Here is a 19,041-nt window from a genome sequence, read left to right as displayed (position 1 = left end):
GCCCGGAACCGGTGGGAAATTTGGACTCGACAATTTCAAACGACAAAATCTCAACTTTAAATGGCTGTACAGTCTTAAATACTTCTTTCCGCGCTCCATTTTTTTTAAATTCACAAATAGGATCACATAATCTTCATAATGAAAAAAAAATAATCAAAATTCGAGGGTGTAGAATAGGGTTTCATAAAATTAACAAAGCCAAGCCAGTTCATTTTGTTTAAATTTCTGGACCATTATAATACAAGAAATAAATTTCCTCCACATACATGTATACAAGTCCTGTCATTTAATACTTCTAATTCAAAATTGTAACAATGTGGTAAGAGTTAATTTTCTAGTCTACATACCAAAACATTTGAGTTGTATATTACCTTTGTTCACAGACAGACAAATAATGTTATGAAAATTGATGTCTGATTTTGAATATGGATTTGTTAGAAGCTCTCACGTTCCTTGACAACAGTTCTACAATAAGCATTGTTCATCATGCATTGTAGTAACAGTCAAAGCAACAACTGAACATGGAATATTGCTTATGCATTAGATTATAACTGGACTGAAATAGCTTATGTAAAAACCAAGGCTTGAACCTGGAATTTACCATCAATTCGTTGTACGAGAACCAGAGGAACGTAACTCCAAAAAAGCAGTTTTGAGTTTGTTTAACATATCTCCTCTGAAAAGCTATATTTGGAGTCAGATCAAAGTATCTCCGCTTCTATTCCTTAGCAGTAACGTAAGGAACGTAGTCTCTCTTTTTAAAGTCAGACATATTGCTAGGAATACATCATTTCCTCTCTCCCCTGTAAATTTCATAAATTTCGTCACATGACGAATGTCAGTTAGCTTTACTACAACTTACACAATTTCTTTAATTAGTTAGCCTGGTAAAGAAAACCGGTTGTTTTCTGTTTTTTTGTTCCTAATCCAGAGTATTTTACAAATGATACAGTAATGTTACCTTCCAAAATAGAAAAATGGATCAATATGTTCTGCTACGTAGACTCATTTTATAAGTATAACATTATGGTGTGGTCCTAAAAAGCACAGAAATAAGGTTTTTTTGTATAAACTAGTTTTGGCACCTGATTATTTGCTACTGAATCACATTTGGTATCTGTGTCAGCTTTGATCCCTAAATAATATGAATTAGTTGCCAATGGATGTAAACATTGTAGTCTAGTAATTAACTCTGATACACTTACTATTCATTTTTCAGCGATCGATTTCGCCACTCGTTAGGCGTGAACGAAGCCACCAGACGAGTGGCAAAATCGATCGCTGAAAAAACTTTCACGAACTACATTTTTAGAAGTTCTTTTGCCCGACTATTTTATGTCGAGAAAAATGTAGAGAGAAATGTTAAGCAACCAAACATCAAAAACTCACCAAGTGACCAAGTCCGCTCCTATTAGGTCATGAATGTGATATTTTATTCCCAATTTTACACTTTTTTCCATTTTTCTCTGCTCCAGATCCTGCAATGGAAATATGCATCTTACATTCTTAATTAATTCAAACCAAGCAAATACATATATTGTATGTGCCTCTGCACAGTAGGCAAAAATGCCTCAAAACCTTGCTTTAAATCCAGAATTGGAAGGAAGGGTTTATAATTTTTTTCTTCACTTTTCAGGTAGAATTTGTCATGACCTGTTCAGAATGCTAAGTTTTGGTTGCAACACAAATTCAAACCCACAAATAACCAGACCTTTCTAGTTGTCACTGCACGTGATGCTTTACTTGTAATTTAAATCAATCATTGTCAGCAGATCCACTAAAAGCACTCATTGTGAGTCATCAATGTCGTAGAGCAATTTAAGTCGAGGGAGTTGAATCCAGATTCCGGATAGTAAAAAGTCCAGATTTGGCCATACCTAGCCTACACCTAGCTATACACAGAATCCCATAGTGTACATAAAAGTGTATGAAAAATCCTTCTTTAATATCACTGCATTACACATCTGTCTATTTCTGCAATGCCAATTCCTATATCCAAGGGTCCCGGGTTCGAATCCCGGTCGGGCTTGGTTGTTTGTGAATGTCCATTCATCAATTTCATCACTCATCCCCATCTTCCCAAATTAGCCAAGAGGCACAAAACGCGAAGTAAAATAAACTAAATCAAATCAAAATCAAAACCAATTCCTATAATCTGTTAATAGCTTCAGAAGTAATGACATTTTTAAAATTGGAATACAGTCATCTTATGTAATAACTTTAACACGTTCTTTCTAAGATTTGCACCAAAATCTGTGATACTAAGATCAAAGGTGGGAAAAATATATATATTCTAGAATTGCCAGCTGAGGCATGGCATCCAGTAATTGGGAGATGCGGCGATAACAAAAAAAGTAATACAAAAAGATTACATTTTAAATAGTTTAGAGTATAAAAAAAATCCCATATTTGTGCAAAATTAGTCAAATGGCAGCATAAAACAGCTAGGAATAGGCAAGGGAGTTGTAAAGTTTAGCGCATCGAAATGATAGCTCAGGCCTCCTGTTGAGTACAATGCTGTTACACGTGACCATTCTGGCAACCTTGGCAACCCATGTGCAGAGTTTAGCGAATTTAGTATGTCCAGTAGTGTTTCACATGGTGTGGCTGATCTCGGCAATCAAAGCATGCGAAGCCAGGCATATCAATGTGCCTGAACGAAGTTCGAGAAGGTTTTTATTATTATTATTATTGGCACCCTGTGATGCAGTTGGGCATTTTTCATCATTGCCAAAATTGCTGTATTTCAATTTTAAATTCAACAAAATTGTCTACGGTATTATAGTGAGCTTCTAAATTTGGAAAGGCTGTTTTTTTATCCCGCAGAATTCTTGTAACCTCACTCCCTCCCTTCTTGGTTGAAAGATCAAACCTGACATTTGACGTAAAAGTGTCACGCCTCGCCACTGATTGCCCGTTAAGTATAACATTTTTACTGTAAGAAACAAGGAATTTTGATAGTGATTGCGAAACACAGGAAAAGGGTTGAAAAAAATGAGAGTAATGGTTCAGTTGGTTGTGCCTGACCACCACACAGGAGACCTTTGTTAAATTTTCAGGGTGAGTGATTTCTTAAAAAAAACATGTCCATAATGTATTATGTTCTACTTTTATACTTACAAGATATTCTAATCCCAACTGAGTGAGAATACTTCACATGAATTTTTAAAGGTTCGACATGACCTTGGAGAAGCAACAAAATTTACAGATAACATCTACTATTACGAAGAAATTACATCTGCCCATTCAGGACATCCATATGCTCACTGTTTAATAATTACCTTAAATATTGCACAGTATTTCTACATGGATCTAAATGAACATTAAATAAATTAAATAAATTCTGTACACTTAATATTTGAAGTGACTTGAATATACAGATTAGTAGTACTTTATTTCTAATTAACAAGAAACATCTATCTGCGTTTTACAGATCTAATGATATGTTTCACACATACACAGAAAATAAGTATCCAGTTTGATAGCATGCAAACAAAATAAACTACACTTACTTGCTGAAGAACTTCACTGAATTTTGATTGTTTTATGGACCTTAGGAGAGATTTGTGGCCTTTTACAAATGATCTCGTGAATTCACCAATATTGGGAAATGAAAAGCAGTAACTTGTTGGTGTACGGCGCGTCAGTAATCCAGCATTCACAATTTCTCTGGAAGGGAAAAATAATATCAATAGAAAAATTGAGAATAGTATTACAATCATGAAGTGTCTTAAATTTTGTTAGAAACAATAACTTCATTTCATATGGCTGCATCAAAATAATGCTATACTAGTGGTTCAAGTGGACACTATCCAAATTTTATTAATCCTGTGCCAATATGATGCACAAAACACAAATTTCATTAGCAAATTGTGACTCTTTTAATAGCCCTTGTTATTTCTTATCTTCTAACTAAAAATTGAAATTAGACTTCAATATTTATGCTATCTTTCAAACACAAAACATTGTAATTGTTGTACTGTGAGTCAATGGCAAAAAAAAAGTCTGATGGCACAAATATTCGCAATTCAAATTATCTGATATGCCATCTGGTGAGATTTGTGGGAACTATTGTATGTAGGCTAGTATGCTGTGTTGAAAAGTCGTTCAAAGGCATGGGGAAGGCGTGAAAGAGTAACATCTACTGTTTAGTTTTTGGCTGTAAATCGTTTCATGTGTTTCCAACCTGTGGAATCGACAAAAATAAATTTGTAAATAAAAATCATGGAAAACAGAATAGATTGACAGAAGACTGGCATGGGGAATGATACTGAAATGTAGCAAGAAAATTATGAAGAATGCATGAGTCTAACTTGATTTTTTGAAAGATGATTATATATTACCATGCAAGAAAAGTTTTCAATTCTACTTTATAAATATTGTTTATTTCGAAAAATCATGAAGAGTCTTGCCCAACGCATTCAGTTAAACGATGTATTATGTATGAAGTTTGGATTAAGTGCGAAGATGAAAATAGTTTGAGAATGAATTAATATCTTAAATGTAAACAGAAAAAGAAAATAGACACGTTAATATTGCTGTTTCATTCAGTATGATGTCCTTTTTCAGTGTAGATAGCCTAGTCATAACATTGAGATTATTATTATTATTATTATCATTAAACCAGCCTGCCTCTTTGGAGGAAGAACTGCAACAATATATTTGCATTTTCCTCCTGGCCCACCTTTTCCAGTACAGGTCAATTTGCTTTATTTTCAAATCATCTCCAAGAGTCCCAGTTTCAGCATGAAGTGCAGATGATACAGCACCACTTTGAAAGACAAGTGTGTAAATATTAGTTTCGTCTGTGCTCTTCTTGCCAATCATAATTAAATTTTTCGCTCTCAGCACAACTTCACCTTCACATTATATTCACAATATTTAAAAATATCACGTTAACTTCAGCATTAACTTCTGCAACAGCTATGGCCTCACGTTTCTACTACCTACTACTAACTGAACGTAAACAAGGGATGTATCCTACATGCAACAGCCATATTGGAAGCGACACTAGCACACCGGTGGTAATTTTAATCACGAATAGTGCATATGAGAAACATATTAGTACATTTCTACAATTCTTAATACCACACAACAAAGAAATAACATTATTCATCTCAAAGTTTATGGTTGGTACAAGCATTTAAACCAGGGGTCTTCAACTCGTCAGACAGTGCGGGCCACATTAACAATTTCAATTACGCTTGCAGGCCACGAAGCTACACTACGGTATTGAGAATTGTAAGATGGTGCCATCTACCAGCGAGGGTGAGTTCGTGAAAGTGTGTCTAATCTTAAAAGAAATTGTGCCCAAATAATTAGGGGCCTCCCTGATGGTGCAGTGGTAGCGTCGTTGCCTTGTAATCAAGGGGTTTAGTTTTGATACCCGGTGGAGGCACATATTGATTTGGATTTCACTGTAAACTGTAGGTCCAGTCCCAGTTAGCCTTACTGTGCATAAAGTGGACTTAAAATACCAAGTCAATCAATCAACCAAATAATAAAGGAGTGCTCAAAAAACTGAGTTTGGAGGAGGTAACTGTTGCATGACGTGTCGAAGAACTTGACATTGAAGGAACATTAAAAAACCGACGTCTGAATTTATATCATATTCACTTGCTTTAGATCTGAACACAGATGTGAAAGATACAGTACAACTGTCTATCTTTGTCCTTGGCACTGACCAACAATTGTATGTGACAGAAGAACTGCTAGCGCTGGTACCTAACAAAAGGCACTAATTCTCTTAAAACCAGTGTTTCAATCTCAGCTTAACCAACCTCCAGGGTGTGGTAACTGATGGTGACCCTGCTATAGTGGGAAGGAAGGAATATTTTGTAGCGCTGCTACGGAAAGAGCCTCAAACTTTGCGAGGAACAACTCACAGAAAAAGATTTAACTCATTTTCAGCATGTCTCTGAGTTCTACTCTTCGCCTATTGATGAATACGCTACAAAACTAGCAGTGTTGCAAAGTGAGTTCGAAGAGAGATTTAGTGATTTTCGTAACTAGCAGTCTTCTTTAGATTTATTTGTGAAACCACTCAGTGTCAATGCCGCCAGCATACCAGGTTCAGTGCAGATGGAGTTTCTTGAACTTCAAAAATACTCTTGTTTCAAAGAAAAATGTTTCAATGTGCCCTTGCTTAAATTCACCAACATGCTTTGAAAATATGCACTTTGTTAGGAAGAACATACTTATGTGAACAATTCTCTAGAATGAAGCATGTGTAGTCCAAGACAAGAAGTCAGATCACGGACCAACATCTCGAGAATACTCTGCGCATAGCGACTACCAATATTAGTGCCAACGACAGGCTGTTAAAGGAAAAGCATTGTCAAGTTTTCCATTGACATTGTACAATTTCTTCATTTATTTTTTGTTAAGTATTGATTGTCTTTACTTATACTACATATTCTGCAATCCGGTTTTTATGTTAAGTACTTAATTTTTCAAATGGGGCAGGCCACGGCAAAGGGCTCTGCGAGCCCTGGCCCACGTGCCATTGGCTGAACACCCCTGATTTAAACCCACTCTTCATGCAAAATTTTGGGAGAACATGTGCTCCCTTCGTCACATTAGACAGATTTAGTTAGATGCTGAACAACAATTTATAATCTCATTTTGCAACTTCTGATGGCTAATTTTGAACACTTGTTCAAATAGCCATAACTAGGGAACGGAACTTTATGTGCTAAAAAACTCAGAAATATTTATTTTCTTGTGTCATAAATGTTGAAAATATATGATAAAAACAGGAAAATATGTGACAAAAATAAAAAAAAACATTTGGTAACAAAAACAAAATATTACATGCATTTTTAACACCTGAAATCAGTTTCTAAATGCTTACCTCTTAGTGAGCTATTTTTTAGAAAAGTTGCAGTGGATCAAAGTAGTTTTTTTCCAAATTGTCCATTGTAAATCTGTGACGATTATCTCTAAAAAGCATCTTATATTGTGACAAAGATCGCTCCACGTCACAAGAAACATTTCTTGCATATTTGAAGCACGAAATGCCACTAACGCTGAAGTTTTCCAAAGCTTCCTCTTCCTCTACTTCACCTTCCAAAACACGTGCAATTTGGCACAAACTTTGAAAACCTTGGTTTTTCCCAAAAAATTCTGTACATTTAGACATTAGCACTTGTGCATTAGATCCCCCAATAGGATCATAGGCAAGGCGCCAGAAGTCTGCCAGCGAGCGTGTTCAAAGACAAAACAAACCGAACACACTCGATATGAAAGAGGTGCGGAGAATAAACATTTTTCCTTCGAGGATTTCGAGGTAGCTGAAGTCAATGAGCGATTTTATGTATTCAAAATGAAAATTCACAAAATATGTATTTACATACGGAAAACTGGAAAATATGTGTTTTTATGTCAAATAAAATTTGCTGTGTTGACATATAAGGGCTATGATCAGAATTTTGGCAAAAACGAGAGAGTCTATCTTATCGCAGAAAAAACATTCATTTACCTAAAGTTCCGTTCCCTAGTCATAACTCATCTGAACAATTTTGAATTGTTACAAAGTACTGCTTATCAGTATGAATTAGTGAAGAGTGCCCAAATATCCTATTTCACTTGTGTGCTTGTCTAGTGGTAATGCTAAGAATGAAAGATGAAATACTTACAAGAGCACAGCTTGTGAAATAGAGTTTAGGGAGGGAACGTTGTGTAATGGTCAGTTACTAATAGTACATAGGTGTACTAGCACGCACTAGCCAGTCATTTTCGAGAAAAAGCATCTCAATGTTTTCCTTGCGTGCCTCTTAAGCAAAAATATTGAGTCTGACAATATTTTCGCATAATGAGGCATGCAAGGAAAACTTGGAAGCGTTTTTTTCTCGGAAATGTGCATGCTAGTACCTTGGCATATATATACGCCAAGTTGAGCTCGCTCCTTATTAAAGAATCCAACGTACCTTATGTCAGTTTCAGTAAAATACCGTTTCAGAAGAACATTCTTGTCGATGTTGAAGCCTTGTACCTCAGATACGATAATGTTTAGGAAACGTTTTATGGGTGGTTTATCTAGAGAACAACAGTGCTTGATTTGCTCCTTGAAGTCATCTGCAAATATGGCTACCAGCTCTGATAACTCTCCTCCCAGCCTAAAACGCCTAATCTTTCCTTCTTGTTGAAGTCTGTTCTGAAAAAAAGATGATGGGAAAACATCAGTTTTAAATATTCTTCAACTATATACCACGTGTATAAGCTTAAATCTGCTGTTTGCTCATACATGTCGTTAGTGAGCGTATGAAGCTACCATGGGCACACCATACCTGGTGTTTGTATGAGTTGGACATCTGCCAACACGAATCAGTGCACATCGTCAGCACGTGCAGACAACAACAGACAGTGTTCCTGTCTAGTTTTGTGCCAGAAAACGAGCATATGCGGGAAGCTCTGCTTTTCTGCTTCCATTTGAAGAAATCGGCTGCCGAATCGCATCGAATGCTTGTGGAGGCCTATGGTGACAGTGCTGTATCGGAAACAACGTGCAGGGATTGGATTCGTCGGTTCAAAGATGGCAATTTTGACCTGAGCGACAAGAAGCGTGAAAATCGGCCCAGGAAGGTTGAGGACCATCAATTGCAGGCTCTTTTGGACGAGGACGATACCCAAACGCAAAAGATGCTTGCCGAGCAATTGGGTGTTACTCAAGCAGCCATTTCCATGTGTCTACGTGCCATGGGAAAGGTTCAAAAGATTGGAAAATGGGTGCCGCATGAATTGACCGATCGGCAGCGGCGAAATATTAATTGCCAGACAAAAAAGAAAGTCTTTCCTGCATCGGATTGTTACTGGCGATGAAAAGTGGACATATTTCGAGAATCCTAAACGCAAGAAATCGTGGGTTTATCCCGGCCAACCATCAACATCTTCCTCGAGACCAAATCGCTTCGGCCGGAAGACGATGCTGTGTGTTTGGTGGGATGAACAGGGTGTCGTCTACTTTGAGCTGTTGAAACCTGGTGAAACTGTCACTGCCCACCGCTACCACCAACAACTGATCAAATTGCACCGTGCTCTGTGTGACAAAAGGCTGGATTATCAACAAAGACATGACAAGCTGATTTTCCTCCACGACAACGCCCCATCGCACACGTCAAGACTGGTCCAAAACTACTTGGAGACACGCAACTGGGAGGTGCTACCCCATCCTGCCTATTCACCAGACGTGGCCCCTTCCGACTACTATCTGTTTTCGTCGATGGGCCACGCCCTCGCTGAGCAGCACCTCGATTCGTATGCAGACGTCCGAAAATGGCTTGATGAGTGGTTTGCCTCGAAAGAGAAGGACTTTTTTTGGCGTGGTATCCACAAATTGCCCGAGAGGTGGGCAAAATGTGTAGCTCGCGAGGGCAAGTACTTTGAGTAAATTTCTTGTTGCTTTCTATGAACAAACCATATGTTTTTCTGACTACAAAACAGCAGATTTAAGCTTATACACCTGGTAAAATACATTCTTTCTCAATTTTTTAGTTAATCACATCAATATATTAACAGAGATAGCAATTTCAATAAAAATCACAATAACTATTGTCTTGTCGAAGTCACACTTTACGTGGAGACACTTTCTACACGCACTTCACATCCCTCTCTAAGTTCAACAGGCAGACTGCAGGGTATAGCAGGCTTTTTGACCGCCTGACCGGTTCCAGGTAGAGACAACTGTGGAAAGGAAGATGGAAGACACTCTAGTCTATCGCATGCAGGAACCGATAGAGGATTGATTTTTCTGATTCCCTTTCATTTCATCCTAGAAACTCTGGAGAGTAATTGCAATATTTACACAACAAATTTTTCACATGATTTGTATAATTAAGGTACTCACGTTTTCCGCGAAGCTGTTATGCATTCTATTAATTTTGGTAGCCACTGCCACCATCTAACGAGGATATTACCGAAAATAATGTATAACAGCTTCGCGGAAAACATGAGTACCTTAAGTATCTATTACCGTGTCTCTCATTCCCATAGTATGAATGATATTTATGTATAATAGCACGATATACTTCTATGGCTTCAAGTCCTATTATTTATGAAATGGGAAAGTACATATTTTGTGTGCAGGCAAATTATTGGAAATATTGTTTTTTCACTAAGAAATGTAATTATAATACTAAAAAAGTAACTCTTTTTCATTTTAGTAGCAATATCTTTAAATAAGACACAAAAGGAAATGCACAACAATCTGATGTGTGTGTGTGTGTAAGGAGGCAGCCAGGGGCATGGTGCTGATCACATCACCCCCAGCTCGGCCCAGACCAAGGAAGTGTGGGTCCCTAACACCACACACAGTCATGGCATGCTGCAAAACACAGTGGAGCATTTACCTTTTTTCGTGCTAAATTATCACCCCCCTTGAAATAAGTCAGTTATTTTGTCTGCATTGAAACAACACTGCAATCTATGCATTTGTGGGGGAGGGATGGCAGGATGCGCAATGCTTTACCCATACCAGGTTCCTACCCCAAGTGCCAAGGTCACTGGTGTACTACGAGTAAGTGAGGTTTCAGGAGGATGAGCAAAGTTCCATATTAAGAGCCCGTATCAGCGTCACTCGAAAAAAGCACCGGACAGATGTCAAATTTTCTTCCTAGTCTTACCAATATTGATTCCATTTCCCCCTTCGAATGCAAATCCATTGCATGGTAGACCGTTTGAGACTTTACTGGTGGGAGGATTGCTCTGTCGAAAGAAACAGAAGACAAGGTTCCCTGTCCGCTACTCACCCCCTCCCCCCCACCCTGCCCGGAAGGTCAGGCTCTGACCATAACAGACCTTTCTTTTGAGTCTGCACGTTTATAACTCCGAGCCGAGAGGGTTTCTGTGACAGGACAACACTTTTTCCGAGTGTCTGAAAGAAGAAAAACACACATTGACGAACATCGCAATACAACTTACATGTAATAGAGCCAAGGACCAAGGCCAGGCATTCTCTTTTACAATTTTTCTCAATCAGATTGTTCGGCGCCCAGGGCCAACTCCCGCTACTTCCTAGCTACGGCTCGGAAGTTGACAAGGCTGCAAGAAAAGCAGGTACTGCGAGTGAAGCGAGAAATAAAATTTTACGAAATGTATTTTTATTTGTATAAAATTTAAAGTCAAGGGGACAATTGTCCCTCTGTAACCCCCTGCAAGTGATCCTGACCGTCTGGAAGAAATAATCAAAGATGGACGTGAAAACTAATTCCGTCTTGAGTATCCTTTTGTCCTGCTACTAGGAGATTCTGCTAGTCTTGCTTTTTTTTAATTCAATGATTTCCGTCCAAGGTTGGAAAAAGGCATAAGCAATGCCCCCCTGTCCCATTGTGGTTGCGCCATTTCCTTTTAGAGTATAATATTGTTTAATAACAGCGACAATATTGCTCTCCACTAAATTTCTAGGTGAAAGTATAATAATATAGGGGCATGGAACGTCTGGAAGGGGGGCAAGGATGGCCACACCTTGAAAACGAAGGTCAACCTAAAAGTATATATTTCACAAGTATAATTAGATTTCAGTCATAGTAATTTACATTAATTATTATGTAATGGGGACGCAGGAATGCGATAATTTCAAATTCAAGTGGTGTTTTTTGAGGGGACAGCACTAGTATCGGGGTAATATGTCTCATGAAAAAAATACCTTTCTTGTCCCTTTGTGGAAAAATCTGCAAATGTCCGTGATTAGGGGGCAATCCCCCCCCCCGCCCGTGCGCATGCCTCTGACCAACATATCTCTCCTGTATGGTGCTGTAAACTAGGGAAATAATGACGATGTTTTGTAGTAGTGCATAGCTATTCACCCTGTTGCGACACATGTGCAGAACAGGCGGAAGACATTCTTTTGTCTTTTCTGCAGTTTGTGGATTATCCTAAGTGAGATGATTTTGATGTTCTTTCTTTTCTTAACGTAATAAAAACGTGTCTTACAACCTAAGGCCTCCGCCTGAGGATGAATTGTATGATGAAACTGATGAACGGACACTCACAAAGAGCATCCATGCCAGGATTCGAACTCCCAGATGTGCTAACCACTTCATCACGGAGGCCAGTGCTAATGCACATGAATAGCAATCCAAGTTAGCCATTTGGAATCATTGGGAAAGTCGTGTAGTTAGTAAAATGTGTACTTTTAGCATTTTTGATACAATGAAAACTATTTACAGCCAATGCATATTACTCATATTGAACCGGAACGACGAATTTGTGAATTTACTACAGGACTTTTCAAACATCCGCAGATAAGGCTAATACAGTTTCTTGTTCATATCTATCATAGTTATCCTGAAATACACGTATGTCAGTTTTCACGGAGCTTACTAGTTTCCAGATATGCTTGATTCTGTTAACTGTACACACCTCTTATTCATAGTTGCGAACTATCTCTCCGGATCCGAGCATGCATATGAAAAAGAACTGAATCACCCCGCCACGGGGGGCAGCTTTTCTGATTGTAGTTTCTCATTCGAGTATTTGCAATGAACATAATTGTCAGCGATGTTTTCTCAGTCCTTTCATTGTTATATCGTTATTGAAAACATCCGAGAGGCAAAAATACGACATTAAGGAATTAAAAGACTAAAGAAACTAACTAACTCTTAAATGTTAATAATTAGAAAGATTATAACCTGCCTCGGTTAGCGGTGATAATGATGCTTTGTAATTGACGGGTCACGAGTTCGATCCACGGTTAGGGACATTTAATTAAGTGGCACGGATTCCACTATAGGCTGTAGGTTTTGTCCCGATTAGCCTCTGTGCAACTAAACATTGCAATTTAGTGCAAAAATCAGCAAGCTTGGTCAGTTTTTTTCCTTGTAAGCCTAGGTCTTCTTGTTAATAAATTATTATTTATGACATTGGAAAATAATTTATGCCGAGTGGCCAATTTCTATTCCATGGAGAAGAATCAGATGTGAAACATATATAAAACTATTGGTAGTTATTTTCACTACTAATCACATCTGCCCAGTGCGAGAGCTGCAACTGTATCCATTGATTTATGTCAATGATATTGATAGTCAATGCTTTTGTCTCCTAGTGTAGGTGAATTTGCACTGAAAATATGTTTGTTCTCTCAGTGTTACCTTCACAATACAATTGGTAACATCCTCCAACTTATAAAAATTAATTTTTAACACTCGTTCCAAAAATAGTGACATGATTTACATAGGATAATAATTGTTATCATTTAACTTCGTAGGCATCGTATTATCATCGTTTGACCCTCCAACAACCAAACAGCAATCCCACAGCCACTGAACACATCCACCTACCAGATAGGCAGCAAAGTATCTGTAAATTTTTTTTTGGCAAGTTTGGAGACTTGTGATTTAACAATTACTTAGTACGTATTAAATAATCAATGTCCGTTGTTGATCCATGCAGATCTGCAGCTGCCACCTCCAACCACGATTTTACGTACAACACGTTGTAATAATCTTGCAATCTTATAAAAGCAGGAAATGTACTTGAACATTGCAATGGCCTTGCCCTAAGGGAAGTTTTATAATGGAAAATATTACGTAAGATAGCTTCTACTTCGATCGAAAGGCGTCTACCGTACTATAAAAATCTGGGGGCTACAGGGAGCTTAGATATGTTGTTGGGGTTTCATCCCCCCTAACCTCCTTGTAGCGCCGTCCCTGTCTGTATGTATTTCGTCCAATGAGTACAAGCTAGCAAAACTGTGAATTTCAACAAGTTTGTAGATAATTCTGCAGCTGTTCATAAAAACAGACGTATTTTATTAGTTTCTTGCTGTGGTTCATTTTCCCATTTCAGCAAAAAAGTATTCACTCTCTTTGCATACGGTGAGTAAATGGGGGGGAAGGGAGAAGTTGCCGCTTGATAGCCTCACTTAGAAATTTAGTGCAGAAGAATCTAATAACAGTTCTTAAACAACATTATGCTTTTATAGAAATAAAAGTAAATACTATTTTCAAACCTACGAAAGTTCCAAGTAACTACGTAAGGAAAGGGTAGTGTATTACTTCCTATGTAATTGGACTCTCCCACTAGCAAATTTCTTATTAACACCTCCACATATTTTATTCTTTAGTTGTATTATTTCTATGTGTCTGCAGAATAAATTGCCCATATATTGCACATGAATAAATTATGTGTAGTTCTTTTGAATTTGCGGTACTAAACCACGTTTATACATACAATAGTCTTTGAACGGCAGAGATGGAAAATAAAGTGCCAGCAGAGAACAATGGTGCCACTGAAGATGAAATTCATCTAATAAAGTGATTTTAGGTGCGTCGGGACACACACGACCCTGTTTTGTTCCCATCAATGTAATAAAAACAGGGAGATGGAATGAAGGCTTTATTTCGTCAGCTGAACTCTTATCAAGGCCCTTGCTCCCCATAATCGGAGGATCTGAGCACGCCTAAAATTCCTTATACTGAAATAGTGTTATTTGTCGTATATCCAGAAAGTTGATTGATTTGCTTTATTTTACTTCGCTTTTTGTGCCACTTTTGGCCAATTTGCGAAGAAGGGAATAAGTGATGATATGATGAAATTGATGAATGGACACTCACAAACATCCGTGGCCAAGCCGGAATTCGAACCCGGGACCCCTGGCATCGTAGCGTGATGTGCTAACCACTCCCCCACGGTGGCCGGCCCCAGAATGTTGAAAGTGAATGAAATTTTTATGGTGTGTTTTGTATGGTCATTATCAATAGTAAATCTGTCATATTATTGAACTAAATAATGGCTTTGGAAAAGAAAAAAACAACATATAATTAATGTATTTTATTTTACATAAGACCTATGCCTAAAAGTATTTTTGTATATGATGACTAAAGCCCGGATTTCTATGTAATTACATATTTTGTCCTTTATCATCAAGTATTTTTTACCATTGATCCTCAGAAATATCTCAAACTGACAATGAACGTTCATTGAACTTATTTATGATCGACAGCTAAAAAGTCATTCATTTGCGTGGCTGGTTGATAATCCACCACCAGATAGAATTTACACAATATTTACCTAAAAACTTTGAGTAAAGTCACCTTCCCCCTAAAAAAATCCCTTGGTAATGGACTTTCGTGTTCTCACAAAAAAAAAAAAGTTATAATTTGGCACAATTTTTCTTTTGCAGGCAAACCTTTTGTAAAGGTGTACTTGAGTCTGTGCAACCAGCCCTTCCCATTTGTGAACAATATACTGGGGAAATCCCCCGTTCTTCGCTGTTGTCATTGCACTACAACCCCATCGTGATTTAGTATTAGAATATAGCGTAGTGAAGAACTGTTTACAAGCATCGCCCAAACCATTGATTCTCCCCCAAAACCTTTCCCTGCATTCTTTTTTCTTTTCCTAGCTCTCATCATGCGGTTTTCTTGGAAGACTGGCCGATTGTGAAAGAAAAAAGGGCCGTGGAGGAGTGTGGAGGGTGGGGGGGTTGAGCGCTAGCGGTACAGAGCGGGAAACGGCTAGCGCGACCAGCTTAGAAAAGTCGAAGTTAAAATTTACATACATTGCTCTGTACGTCGACAAACTACAGACATTCTAAAGAAAATTATGTAAGATCAGTTTCATTTCTTTGCTGTAGAGGAACAGTTGAAGCTTTCTTGCGCTTTAAAATGTTGATTTAAGTTATTACTAAAGCCCGGATTTCTATGTAATTACATATTTTTTCCTTTATATGTACAAGCGTGGAATTAAAATATATTGACGAATTACGTCAGTAGAGATGTCACAGTGAAGTTTTATATTACATATTTTTACATATGTTACTAAATGTTACATATTCCTAAGATATGAAATATTTTTTTACATAAAACAGTCCTTAAGAGGAAAATCCAATGAACTTTTGGCTTACTAGTTTAAAAAGTATCTTCTCACTTCCCCTCCCCATTTCCAGGTCTAAAAAAATATAGTAACTTAAAAGTGCGATTTGCCTTCGTTGATTCGCCGCATCGTAACAATTACATCAAGATTCGACAGTGTTTCAGTTTCCAGTTTGTAACATGGAGCGGCAAGCAGCACACAGCGAACGAAGAGAACCAACAATGGAAGGCGGCAAGTACAACGCTGAGGGGCACTTACCTTTCATCCGTACATTGTTGTGATCGTTTTGATTTTTGCAGCCGGCGGCGACAAATCTTGAATGAAGTATTGTTAACTCAACCGTAGAATTTCGTATATACATTTCGTCGCCTTTTCATTTTAACCATTGGAGTTTTAAGAAGAGCTTGCCTCAGTATTTAAACAGTGTTTTAGCTGTAGAAAGCTGGAATGGCTCCGCCTACCTCCTCGTTATCTCAAAAGTTGCGATCTTGGATAGCAGTCGATGATGCAGTTACTACGGATGGTAAAGTTATTTTTTGTCGAGTGTGCGATAAAAAAGTTGGGTGCACTATGAAGTCTCAATTAGATCAACATGTTCGCACTTCACTTCATGTGAAAAACAAACAACTACGGAGTGAAAAGAAGCAAGTTTTACTAACCCAGATGCAAGAGGATTCTTCATTCAGTGTGTTTTACAAGGAAATGTGCGAAGCAATGATTGCAGCAAACATCCCTTGGTATAAAATTCAAGTACCGAAGTCAACCCTTCGAAAGCGATATCTTCCACATTCCTACAAAGAAACTTTAGAATCAATTAGGGCAGAAGTAGGCAGTTCCTATGTGTGGATTTCCATCGACGAAACAACTGATTCTTTGGGACGGTATGTAAGTAATTTCATTGTTGGAACGCTAATTGCTGATTCTCCATCTACACCACGTCTCATTGCATGCAAAGTTCTAGAGCGTACTAATCATTCCACCATAGCACGATTTGTGAATGACAGTCTTAAATTGTTGTATCCGGATGGCGTACAAGAAGAGAGAGTTCTTCTCATGTTCACAGACAGTGCGTGATACATGTTAAAAGCTGCTACGGCACTTAAAGTGTTTTATTTTAACTTGATCCACTTTACTTGCTTGGCACATGCTCTCCAACGCATTGCTGAGGAGGTGTGAGGCAATTTCCCGGAAGTCAACCAACTTATTTCTTCCACGAAAAAGGTGTTTCTGAAGGCACCACAACGTGTGCAAGTTTACAAGGAACAATTGCCAGGTGTACCACTTCCTCCGGAACCTATTCTTACTAGATGGGGCACTTGGATCCGGGCAAGTAAGTTTTACAACGAACATTTTGAAGAAGTAAAATCTGTGCTTGACTCATTCGGCACGCACTGCTCAAAATCTCTTCAAGGACACCAAACTTGCTTGCGATATGGCATACATAAACAGCAATTTTGGTTGGATTGATACAAGCATAAAAAAAAACTTGAAACTGTTGGGCTTCCTCTCTTGGAAGCCATGGATATATATGTGGATGCAAGAAAGAAACTGTCTGCTGTTGGAGGAGATGTGGGAGAGAAAGCTCGAAGAAAATTTGACACAGTGACTGAAAGAAACCCAGGTTACGTCAGCTTATTTACAGTGAGCCGCATTCTCAATGGTGAAACAGTTAACCCTCCCAATGATATTTCTCCCGACCACATTCACCTCCTGAAGTACGCTCCGGTTACTTCTTGTGACGTGGAGAGAAGTTTCTCTGCGTACAAGAACATATTATCTGATCGGCAACAAACATTTACTTCTGAACATTTGGAAATGTACCTGTAAGTTAAATAATTAAATACAGTGCCTGCCCCAAGATCAAAGGTAACCTGAATTTTTGTAAGTGCTTTTTGAGTGAAAAATTTGGGCAACGAAAATTTACTACTGAACATTTTGAATGGTACCTGGTGACATTGTATATTAAATATTGAATATATTCAAATTGTGGTTAATATTTTTGCTCTATAAGAACATACAGAATACTTAATGTAAGCATTGTAATATTGTAACTTCAATTTTTGTAAATCTATTTGAAATAAACATATCCCTTTGTGAGGAAAAAATGTAACAAAAATAGGAAATAACGTTTGGAATAAATATTTATAGTACATATTTCATTATGAATTTACATATTTTTTTACATATTTCAGACATTTTTATTACATATTTATGTACATATTTTAGGGGTTGATATTACATAAAAATCCGGGCTTTAGTTATTACATACAATTGGAGAGCAAGTGAATTTTACGAAATTGAGATCAGGAAAACTACGTAATAAATAATATATTTAAAAAAAGGCTGCGCGACATAACTAACTTCATATTTGATCTTTAACTCAGTAAAATTTAAATGCCACACACTTGACTGTTCGAGCACAGAACGTCGACGCAAGAACCTATTTTTTAGGTATCATCACCAGCGGTGATACGGGCTCTTAAGCGTACCATAATCTTTCAAGATCCCAGAACATAATTCAGGCATTTGCAAGTTGCATAAGTAGTCACCAGTGGTGTAGCATGGACATTTCGGGTGGGAACGCCAAGTCCGAAGGAAGGGTCGGCCCTTTCTTGCTTAATAATTTACTTATGGTATTAGTCGCCACAGGCATTGTTTATTTGCCTGAGTCAGCTGGGTTTTCAATAAAACATCATCCATGCATGTTTTAGCTAGAAAATGAGATGCCTCACTATGCAACAAATATTTTGAACTCTGGTGTTGTATACCTTTTTGTTATACCTTTCTGCATGACGCAAGTCATTAAAAACCTACCTGAATCACAAGCGTCTCTGAATAACAGTAGACATCATTGTTGTGGATGATCATCCAACTACTGATTGATTTGGTTGATTTTACTTCGCTTTTCTACCACTTTTGGTTAATTGCGAATATGAATAGGAGTGATGATATTGATGAAGGGACACTCACAAAGAACACCCATGCTCACGCCGGGATTCGAACCAGGGACCTCTGTCGTCTTGGCAGACTGTGCAAAGCACTCTGACACGGAGGTGGGTGGATGATCTAAATATCGTACACTCTACTGACGTAACAGTGCCGATTAGTAATTCAGACCACTGTTTATTACATCTTGAGAATGCTGATAAACATTTTAAAATATTTTTTTTTCCAGAGACAATTCATTGTTAAGAGTTTTCAAATGAAACATTTCCATTGACACAATATTAA

The 19,041-nt window shown here is 37.9% G+C and overlaps 1 protein-coding gene across 3 annotated transcripts in view; it reads right to left on the bottom strand.

The window, feature by feature from the left end:
- Nucleotides 1-19,041, bottom strand: part of LOC145999563 (winged helix repair factor 1-like) — a 38,833-nt gene that overhangs the window by 5,527 nt on the left and 14,265 nt on the right. For all 3 annotated transcript variants that reach the window (XM_083136575.1, XM_083136573.1, XM_083136574.1), the window contains exons 3-5: nt 7,929-8,155; nt 3,513-3,669; nt 1,390-1,478 (exon numbers count right to left, since the gene is read on the bottom strand). In XM_083136575.1, coding sequence (XP_082992701.1) covers nt 1,390-1,478; nt 3,513-3,669; nt 7,929-8,155 — 473 coding nt within the window. The remainder of the gene's footprint in view (nt 1-1,389; nt 1,479-3,512; nt 3,670-7,928; nt 8,156-19,041) is intronic.

This window comes from Lepisma saccharinum, chromosome 15 (genome assembly GCF_977018435.1).
Source record: "Lepisma saccharinum chromosome 15, izLepSacc3.1, whole genome shotgun sequence".
Lineage (NCBI taxonomy): Eukaryota > Metazoa > Arthropoda > Insecta > Zygentoma > Lepismatidae > Lepisma > Lepisma saccharinum.
This window is presented reverse-complemented; position numbering and strand designations above follow the sequence as displayed.